Source organism: Pantherophis guttatus, chromosome 18 (assembly GCF_059756535.1).
Source record: "Pantherophis guttatus breed Tessera chromosome 18, ASM5975653v1, whole genome shotgun sequence".
NCBI lineage: Eukaryota > Metazoa > Chordata > Lepidosauria > Squamata > Colubridae > Pantherophis > Pantherophis guttatus.
The window spans coordinates 1,195,887-1,206,154 of NC_142080.1; the positions used below are offsets into that span (position 1 = coordinate 1,195,887).

Below are 10,268 nucleotides of genomic sequence, written 5' to 3' on the forward strand. Positions count from 1 at the left end.
AAATCTCCCCCCTCCCCTCCCGGCTGCATTTTTGACTCGGGAAAGGAACTGCTAAACACTAGCCTTTTATTTCAGACAAAATATATATATATAAACCGAGACATCTTGGTGGCTGCAGCTGTCTCATCGCTGCCCTTCGCGTTTTTAACGCTTTGTGTCGCTTTCCAAAACAGACCTCTTGCCAAACAAACTCTCCCTCTAATATATTATCCCTGTCCATTTAGACCCCCGTTTCCCCCCCCCCCCTCCACCAGGGTTGTCTGGCACTGTGGCTTAAGGCCAATGAAACGCAAGGCCGCCCCAACCTTTCCAGTCAGGTGGGGACCCAAAAAAAACGAGGGATGGACTCAGGGTCTTAACAGCCCAACGTGAACGTAAACTCAGGTTTGGGGGGGCAGAAACAGAGCCAGCCCCCTCCCGTCTTTCTGTGCAACTTCCCAGAGAAATGGCGACACAAAAGCGGCTGAAATTTGATTAAAACTCAGCTCGCCGTTCAAAAGCTACCCAGCGCAGCCAAACAGTGCTATAGTAGAAGTCCCTTTTTTGGGGGGGGTGCTGAGGGATTGCTGGGGGGGCTGGCGTGTCCCCCAAAGATTCCAAACGGTCCCTCCGGCGGGTGGGATTTTTCTGCGGTCCCTTCCAAGAAACAAATCTTTCCATCTGCAGCAAAGGAAAGGGAAAACATGGGCAGAAGTTTTAAGATCCGCTCACTGGGGAAAAAAAAAAAAAACGAAAAAACCCACTCCCTTCCAAAGGGGTTGGATCTGGGATGCGAATCGCAATTAAGCCAGCCCCCAAATTCCAGGGCTGAGGAACCTGGTTTACACCAAGCCATCATGGATTAAATTTTTCTAAATGGTAGATGGACACGGCCACATTGAGAAGTTGGAAGGATCTTGAACGCCCCCAAATGGCTCTGAAAATAACTCCCCGCTGCCGAGGACTTTTGAGAAAGCTATTAAATCTGGACTGGGAGGTCTGCAAAATTCAAAGCCCCCAGATTGGGACCAAGCAATCCAAGCCCTCCCCACAACTTATTCTTGGTGCACAATCACCCAACATTTTACTCCTCACCTGCCTGCCTTCGGAGGCTCTCATAGCATCACCGAGTTCTCCTCCCCTTCCGACACAGAGGCCATCTCTACGGGATCAAGAGACAAGATTGGCATTTTGGGTGGGGGTGGGAGGGTAGGAAAAGGGGGGTGGGGGGTGCAGGGAGAGAGAAGGATCCCAAAGGAGGCCAGGAGTTTGTTTATAGCCAGCAGGGAAAACATAAAATAGGTTGAAAGAAAAACGCCAGTTGATTTTGAGAGAATAAGAAACTCAGCAATCATTTTGGGGGGTGGGGGTGGATTTTGAGCCCCTTTGTCTGATCCAACCGGGGGAAGGTCGCATGGCCCTCTGCAGTTGTGGGTCTTTAGGATCTGGTTGTCGAAAGACCACACGCAGGCTGGGGCAGGACATCTCCTCAGGACTCTTGTTGCGTACCGGATAAATTCTCCAACGACATCCCTGCAGAGTTTCTCTAGGGAGACAAGCAGAGAAAGGTTTTGCAAGGGGTGGGAATTAATATTGTAATAATATATTAAATCGATATTCAAAGGAGGGGGGAAGATAACATGTATATATGTATTGTTTTTTTTTTTTTTTAAACGCAACTTTTAAAAAAAGTTTTGTGTTTTGTTTCTTTCGTTCTGAGGTTTTTGTTTTTTGGACTTTTGGAAGTTTGGTGTTTTAACTTACTATTGAATAAAATAAAAATCTGGAGGGGGGGAAGGAAGCCCCCCCCTCCAAATATCTTTGCACGATCGATGGCAGATCTTTGTAGCCCCCCAACAGGCAACCCCCCCAGCTCTTCTCCTTTTACTCATGATGCATCTCCTTTCCTTCTTTCCTTTCCTCTTTTCCCTTCCTTTCCTTCTTTCCTATTCCTTATCCTACCCTAATCCAGTCCTTCTCCTATCCTCATCCGCAGCAACATAGACCTCATGTGGACTAGCCACAGAGCCACTGCCTGCCAAATCAGCCAACCCAAAAAAAGAGGCCGGCTCCACATCCCGATTACCAACCAGGTTTCCGGGCAGTTCCATCGAGGCGTCCCCATCTTCGTCCGACAGCTTCCGCACCGCGTAGCCCAACCGGATCAGTTCCTCTCCCACGTCGATAAACTGGGGAAGAGAAGCCGGATTGAAAAGCTGCCCTCCGTGAACCAAATCTCACCCCGAAAGCCGTTTTGGTTTCTTCCCTTTGAAGATCCAAGCCGGGGATTGGTCTCTCACCTGCCCGTCGGTGGCCTTGAACAAACGGACGTACGGCCGCACGCTGCTGCCCACGGGCACGTAGGTGCAGATCTTGCAAAATACCGATTTCCATTGGGCGCAGTGGGTCAGGCGGTCAAACTCATCCAGGGCGGCCTCTTCCCAACGTGGCCCTAGAGGAGGAAGCCATCAAAGGTCAAAGAAGTTGAATTAAACTTCTATCATTCTGCCCTTGGGGGCAGCTTAATTGCAAAAGCTCAGTGGCTCTGGATGCCCCAGAATTCTCCAGCCAGCGGATAAACTTTCAAGATGGGTGGACTTCAACTCCCAGAATTCCCCAGAAAGGAATAAGATGGAGAAACTCACCCCCAGTAGGGGCCACACCGGCCAAGCTGCACTCAATGGCCTGGAAGGGGAGGCCTAGGAAATCACCCCTTCACCCCCCACGAAAAAAAAAAGGGAGGGAAAAAAAAGGAGGTTAAAAGGAGGAGTAGAAGACCCCAATCCCGGCCACCAGATCCCAGTTCTCGCCCCAATATTCTGTCGCTCGGTTGTTCTTTGCCTCAAAAGGATGAACTTTCTCGCCGCAGTCGCTAAGTGAGCCATGGCGGCTGTTAAGTTAGTTACACGGTTGTAAACTGAATCTGGGTCCCCCTATTGACAGAAGGTCGCAAAAGGCAATCACACGTCATAAATATGAACTAATTGCCAAACACGAGCAGGGGACAACTTCTCGCTCTCGGCCACGACCACCGAGGAACCCCGGGACCTGAATTTCCAGATCCCTCGTTAGGCGGGACTACGACACCCCAGGTCCGCCCCTTACCGCAACAGCCGCACCTTCTCCAGGGGCGCCTCGCCGTTGTCCCCAAAATCTACGTAATAAATATCCAGATTGCCGTTGTCCAAGGTCCCCAGGACCTCGGCCCGATACCAGGAACGGTCTTCGGGGTAGTAGGTGGCTACAATGTCCCCCACCTGCACGCTTTCCAGCTGGGGGGAGGGGGGGGGAAAGACGAGAACAGGGGTGACGTCTGGGGGGACAGAAAGCTACGCAGCCTTCCCGCGTTGGGGTTCCCCCCAGTTCCCCACTTCCGGAAGGGCCCTCACCTCGCCGCCATCGTTGTTCTCGTAGTATTTTGTCATCTCCTGGACAAGTTTATCTAGACGGAGAGCTTTGACGCCGATAATCTGGATCCAGAAATGGCTGGGGTTTTCCGAGGCCGAGACGTAGACCTCCAGGTGATCCTTGCCATGGAGGCTGAAATCCGGGCTGGGGACTGAGAGGCAAGGCAGATGGGTTAGGGAGTCATGGACTTTACCTGTATGTGTCGAAGGCTGATGGGTTGAAGGCCCTCGGGTAGCTCTCTGAAAGTGGGAAAATGAACCGTGTTTCAAAATACAGGTTAGGTCCTCGTCTTATGGCCGCAATTGAGCCCTGCATTTTTGCTGTTAAGGGAGACATGGGGTTCCGTGAGTTTTGCCCCATTTTACGGCCTTCCTCGCCATGGATGTTAAGCGAATCGGTGCGGCTGATAAATTAGCCTCCCGGTTGTTAAATGAATCCGTCTTTCCCCCGCTGATTTCCTGAGGTCGCAAAACGGGATCGCTGCAACCGTCATAAACACGAGACAGTTGCCAAGCGTCTAAATTTCAACCACGGGGAAGGCTGCAACGGTTGTGTGAAAAACGGTCGCAAGTTGCTTTTTTTTTTCACGGCCGTTAACTTCCAACAGTCACTAAGTGAACTGTCACATTAAGTGGCGAGAAGACCTGGCCCGATCCTCCATGTCCCGAAGCAGTCTACCCTCCATTTTGTTGCTCACCTTCAAAGACGGAGCTCAGCGCAGGCCAGGGGTTTATCGGGGACCCTGCTCCGCTCGACTCGGGGGGATCCCCCGAGCGATAATCCGGTGGCCCGTCGCCAGCCTCTCGGCGGAGGTGCCCAACTTCCGGCATCCGACTGCGAGGTTCCGTGTGCGAGTAAGGCCGCTGTCCTGAGTCGCCGGCCGCTGCCATCTCCCTCCGGGTGCCCAGCGGCTGCTTGCGCTGCACACGTGCCGACACCGACTGCAACAACTTACTGCGGAAAGCTTCGTCCTCCGATAGTTTCTCGCGGATCGATTCCTGCCGGCAGAAAATGGGTCAGGTGGAGAGTCTGCTCCCAAGCTCCCTGGGGCCCCTAATTTCTATTCTCCATGGGCCCTGGATTCTCTCCAGCCGGGCCATCTGAGGATGATGGGAACTGTAGCCTCAATTACCTAGAGGAAACAGCGTGTGCTGTGTTTTGCACAACGCCCTTACGAGGTAGGCTACATCACTTCCCAGAGGAGGCTCAGGAAGGTAACTCCCCGTGCCATTCTCAAACGAGGGAGGGGGCAACCTCAGCAACCCCTTCCCTAAGGGGTCCAGCATTGCAAGGGGCCCAAAGTTGTAAATTTAATAGTCTCCAACACAATTCAATGAAGTGGATTATATGATTCTCTTTTGTGACCTTCTGATCAGCAAATTCGTTGGGGGAAGCCGGATTCACTTTAACAACCGTGTTCCTAACTTAACTGGAGCGATTCGCTTAACAACCGTGGCAAGAAAAGTCAGAAAATTTGAGTGGTGCGGTGGCCTAGAGGTGGAGCTCTCGCCTCACAGTCAGGAGGCTGTGAGTTTGATTCTAAGTAGAGGCAGATATTTCTCTCTCTGGGGCACATAGAGAATATATCTGCCGGACAAAACTCCGCACTGGCGACAAGAAGGGCATCTGGCCAGTAAATACTCAGCTCCATTCAGTTGCCCAGACTCCACCCCGCAAGGGGTTATGCGGTCGTTAAAAGAAGATGAAAAAGAAGTCAGAGATTGGGCAACAAATGTCTCGCTTAGCATCAGAAATTTCGGGATCGATTGTGGCCGTAGGTCGAGGACTATCTGAACCATAAGCTACAACACTTTTCCACCCCGTCTCGGGTTCGAGATCCGCTGGTTCAAGTCCCAGACTTGGGGAAGAGAGAAACCCAGCCCGGCTTAAGGGGCAAAACTCTCACCTTGGCAGCCTGGACTTCCTTGCGAGTCCCGGAAAGGGTGACGACGCGGGTGAGCGACAGGGCACCCTCCCCGTCGTGGTTGCAGTCAATCTTGGCCCCGGTGTTCCGGCATATGGCCCTCACCGTCTCGCCACCCTTTCCTGGAGGAAGAGGAAGAGCGACAGCAGCAGTGAGGGACAAAGAAGGGGGGATGAAGCGTCTGGGAATAATCCCCCTCCGTGGGATCCACAGTGCTCTCTGAGCTGAGTTGGTCTTCCTTGCAGACGTTCCATGACCCAAGTGGGGAATGGCATCAGTGCTAGAAGGCAGGGGAGGTTTGGAGAAGGAGAATAAGAACGATGAGAAGCAGAAGAGGAAGAAAAGGACTGTGGGGCCCTTGGTGCTGAGCTGGGTCGTTTCCTTGCAGAGCTTTCATGACCCAACTGGGGAACAGCATCAGTGCCAGAAGAGTTTGCAAGGATGAGGACTGGGGGGGGGGGGGTTTTCTGGCAAGGCGTTTAATTACCAAACTAGGCAACGTCATCAGCGCTACACTCCTCACCCCTCCCAAATCCCAGCTCTCCCGTTGCCGACTTTCCCCAAACCAGGCAAAAATCGGCCCTCCTAGGAAGCTCAGCGCGGCCTCAGGGCCTCCAGGGTGGGCCGGCTAAAGACCGCCAACCCTTGCGGCCCCCCTCCCTACAAGGAAAGCTTTGGAGGGCTCCGGCGAGAGAAAGCGGTACCGATGATGCGGCCGATGGCCCGATTGGGCACCGAGATCTTCTCCACCACGGGCAGGCTCTCCTCCAGGATCTGGTGGATGGCGGCTTTGGCCTTGCACACCTGGACGGGGGATCCCGAGATCCGGATCATCCGCTCCTCGCCGGATTCCTCCAGGTCGACGTTGATGCGGGCGTGGGTGTCCTTCCGCAGCTGCGGGAGGAAGAGGAGAGGAGGGAAATATTTGCGGGGGGGGCTCGTCCAGCTTCCCCGGTTCCCTTGCAAAAGGAGGAAGGGAGGGGGGTTCTCTCCACCCCACCAGCCCCCTCCCCTCTTCTTCCACTTGCCTGGTTCACTTTTGCCCCCTGCCGCCCGAGGAGGAACTTCACCGCCTCTTGGGGCACCTTCAGCACGAATTCGATTTCTTCCTCCCCCACGAAAGTGATCCGTTCTTCTGCGGGGCCACCGAGGAAGAAACGAAAGCCGAAGAACTTGAGATATCCCTCTCCCCACTTCAGGAGGTACCTAAACCTCCTGAAGAATGAAGGTGTAAAAAAGCCCCACCCTCTCCCAGCCCATGAACCATGTGCAAACCTGTTAGAGACCAGCTCGTCTTTTCCAAAAATTAAAACCTGGTGGGCCTTCCTATTTTATTTATATTTACATCCTGCCTTTATTATTTTTACACATAACTCATAGCGGGGAACATATCCGCTCCTTCCGTCGGGACTTGAAGACTTGGCTTTTCAAACAAATAGGCTGAGACTGATTCTGGGCTTTATTATTTACTACTAATTAATTATTTGGATTAAATTATGATTTTATTGTACTTGTTTCTTAACTTGTGTTCGCCACCCTGAGTCCTTCGGGAGAACGGCGGCATATAAATACATGTAATAAATAAATAAATAAATAAATATCCAACATGTCTTCCTCCTATCCCCGACCCCCAACAACCACCCTCCGAGGTGGGCTGGGAGAGAGAGGGGGACTGGCCCTAAGCCACCCAACCGTTTTTTTGTGCCTAAAGTGGGACTAGAACTCACAGTCTCCTAGTGACTGGCTTCAAGTCACCCAGCCGGCTTTCATGGCTAAAGCAAGACTAGAATTCACTGTCTCCTAGTGACCGGCCCTAAGCTACCCAACCAGTTTTCGTGCCTAAAGTGGGACTAGAACTCACAGTCTCCTAGTGACTGGGCCCAAGTCACCCAGCTGGCTTTCATGGCTAAAGCAAGACTAGAATTCACAGTCTCCTAGTGACTGGGTCCAAGTCGCTCAGCCAGCTTTCATGGCAACACTAGAATTCTTTCATGGCAATACTAGAATTCACTGTCTCCCCGTTTCTAGCCAGCTGCCTTAATCCCTAGACCAAACTGGCTCTTCCTTCCAGACCAGGCTGCACACAACCCCCTCCTCTTTTTCTACTCCACCCCGCCCTCTTCCTTCTCAAAGCCCCCACCTCAGCAAGACCCCCTCCTCTCCCCCAAGGAAGGGAGGGACGGACACGAGTGAATCCCTTGTTCAGCAGGAAAGTCAAGGTTTGACTGCTGACCATCCACCCAGGGCTTCAGTTGGGGGTGGGGGGTTTTCAATATTGCAAGGTGAGGGTGGGGTGGGGTGGGGCTGGCACGCTCACCTTGGTCCTCCCGGTACCGGCAGTACAAGATGTAGAGGATGGCAGCGCTGGCTGGGATGCCAAGGCCCAGGGCAACCTTTTGCAGACCGGTCAAGCCTCCGCTCCAAGAGCTGCGTTGGTCAGCCATGGCTCTGCAACCTCCAAGGGGGGGGGGATTTGTGTGGGGGTTCAGAGCTTTGGGCGGGGGGGGGGGAGGCAGAAAAAACCCAGTTAGGTTGCTTGCAAAGAGTTTGGCTTCCCAGCCGCTTAAAGGGATGGGGGTGGGGGGTGTCCCTCTTCTGGCCTCCCCCAGGGAGGGAAAGAAGAAAGCCAGCAGCTCCGACTATCCTCCCTCCTTTGCAGATCTCCAAGGAATCCACCCAAGGAAGCCTGGATCCCCCCCCCGCCCCAACAGCTGCAGAACAAAACAGAACATCTCTTTTATTGCAATTCTGGCTTTCCCCCCCCTTTTTTGCAAATCCTGCCGAAAAGATGAACCCCAGAAACCCCGAAAAAAAGCAACAAGGGTGGAGGTGGGGCTCTAATGCAAAGCCACGCGTGGGCGCCCTCCCCCCACCGGGGAAATATCCCCCCCTCTGCCCCCCCCTTTACTAATCCTCTAAATTCCAAACCCTTCGCAATTAGGAAGTTTTTGCTCTCGTTTCTGGGGGGGGGTGGGCGCAGGAGTGGGGGTTGGGCCCTTGCTTGCAGCCCTCCGTTTGGCTATTTCCTCTCTTCTCTCTTTGGAACCCCGATAGACTGCTCCTGCCTCTGGAAGCTCCATTCCACACACCCCCCATTGCAAATGAGAAAGGGAAGCTTTTTTTTTTTTTAACCCCTGGCCTGTTTTGGGGGTGGGTGGGTGCCTTAGCCGCTCTTTCTCTCCCTCCCCACTTTCTCCTCCTTTTAAGGGTGCAGAGATATTGGGGAGAGGGGGGGGGTCCTCCCCACTTAATTGGGATTTAACTCTAATGAACCCCACCTTTCTATTTGCACGCCCAATAATGCAAACCCGGCTTGAGGTCGTCTCTTATTCCGAGAGGGCTGGGCTTGCAAAACAAGCGCATCCCGCTCGGACAAGCCAAGTCCTCCCCGCGGTCATCCCCCTCTCCGCCCCGCCCGCAGGGCGAGCCCCTACCTCCCCAACCGCCTCCTCTCGCCGTCCCCGCGCTCCGCCTCTGCGGGACCCGGTATTTATAACCTCTCGCCCCGCCCTCTTTCCCCCCCCTCCGCGCGCGAGCCCTTCACAGCCAATCGGCGGAGAGCGAGCTACCTGCCGACGGGTGGGGGAGTCGGGAAGGAGCGGCCAATCGGGGAAACGAACGAAGAGCGGGAAGGGTGGCATTGGCCCCTAGTTTAACCAATAGGAAGATAGAGAGGGGGTTTTAACTGTCGCTCCCGCACGTCGCGAGCGGCACGTGGTTTCTTAGCAACATCGAGGTGTTCCCAGAATGCATTGCGCTCTGCTGAGACGCCATGATTACCCATAATGCCCTAATGAGCAAACCCATGATTGACAGTTGCAAAGGGATGCTTTGAACTTAATATTCAAAGTTTTAGCAGTTTGCACACACAAAAAATGGACCCTGCTGAATTTATTCATAATCCTTTTATCTTAAAATTGACAATTTAATCAATTTTTTTTTCCATTTTGGGTGCCAAAATATAAACTTCTCGGTCCAGCTCAGTTGGCAACTTGACTGCCCTTTGCAAAAACACCACCACCACCCCCCAAATAATTCTATGTGCATGGATTGAGAAAAGTACTAACCGCAGTTTGCACAACAAACCATCATATCTTGGATTGTTGCCTTGCACGAAACCTTTATGAAGGTTCGTGGCTGCCAGGCCAACCCTAACAAGCCTAAAGGTGGACTTTGGCGGGAGGGAGTGCCCCCAAACTTCCCCATCTCATTAGTCTGAAAAGTTAGGAACCGAAGTGGATAATGGGTAAGGGAATCCTAAAACAAATCTCCCAAAGAAGGATCCTTACAGAAAACGTTGCAACCAATCTCTTGAATTTATTCATTTATTTATCATAATACCAACCAGATCCCCAAAATCATCTGGCTTCGTTAAATCTCCCATTCCATTGTGTGGCTCTTGTATCAAATTCAAATTAAATGATCGGCATAGCTTCTCAATTAATTTGTTTGCAATCCAATCTCTGAAACTATCTATTCAGGTACAAAATGCTTTCTCCCATCAACTGGTACCACGGAAGATACACAAAATTGCATTTTGATGGGTAGTTTTTTTAAAACCGCCCCGAGTCCTTCGGGAGAGGGGGCGGTATAAAAATCTAATAAATAAATAAATAAATAAATAAATAAATAAATAAATAAAAACCTGCTTTGAATTTCAACACCTGGGGCAAAATATTAAAGAGTTTAAAGCCTGATTTTCATTTGAATTGCTCGATCGGCAATATCCCAATAGTTCTCGAGGAGGAAAACATCAGCCACGGAGAATTTGGTCTAATACCGGCACCACAATGGAGCCCCAATATTCCTGTGGTTAGGCAAGACAGTTGTGAAGTGAGTTTGGCCCTGTTTTACGACCTTCCTTGACTCTGTTGTTAAGGGAGTCACTGCACCTGGGATAACACGGCCATCATAAATACGAATCCGTTGCCAAGTGTCTGAATTTGAATACTGCAAC

The 10,268-nt window shown here is 52.0% G+C and overlaps 1 protein-coding gene across 3 annotated transcripts; it reads right to left on the reverse strand.

Moving 5' to 3' along the window:
• Positions 1-49: 49 nt before the first annotated feature.
• TDRKH (tudor and KH domain containing) lies at positions 50-8,827 on the reverse strand. Of its 3 annotated transcripts, none has more exons than XM_087881203.1 (14): positions 8,746-8,827; positions 7,629-7,802; positions 6,340-6,446; positions 6,016-6,205; positions 5,294-5,433; positions 4,085-4,385; positions 3,369-3,538; positions 3,085-3,251; positions 2,625-2,692; positions 2,280-2,431; positions 2,070-2,168; positions 1,489-1,525; positions 1,075-1,141; positions 50-660 (listed from the first exon to the last, which is right to left on the reverse strand). In XM_087881203.1, the coding sequence occupies exons 2-13, from the start codon at positions 7,753-7,755 to the stop codon at positions 1,095-1,097; spliced, it is 1,605 nt and encodes a 534-aa protein (XP_087737329.1). In that variant the 5' UTR covers positions 7,756-7,802; positions 8,746-8,827; the 3' UTR covers positions 50-660; positions 1,075-1,094. The 3 variants fall into 3 exon arrangements, with proteins under 3 accessions (XP_087737329.1, XP_087737330.1, XP_034291572.1); XM_087881204.1 differs by having other exon boundaries at positions 8,590-8,774; XM_034435681.3 differs by having other exon boundaries at positions 7,629-7,766; positions 8,746-8,770.
• Positions 8,828-10,268: the final 1,441 nt, after the last annotated feature.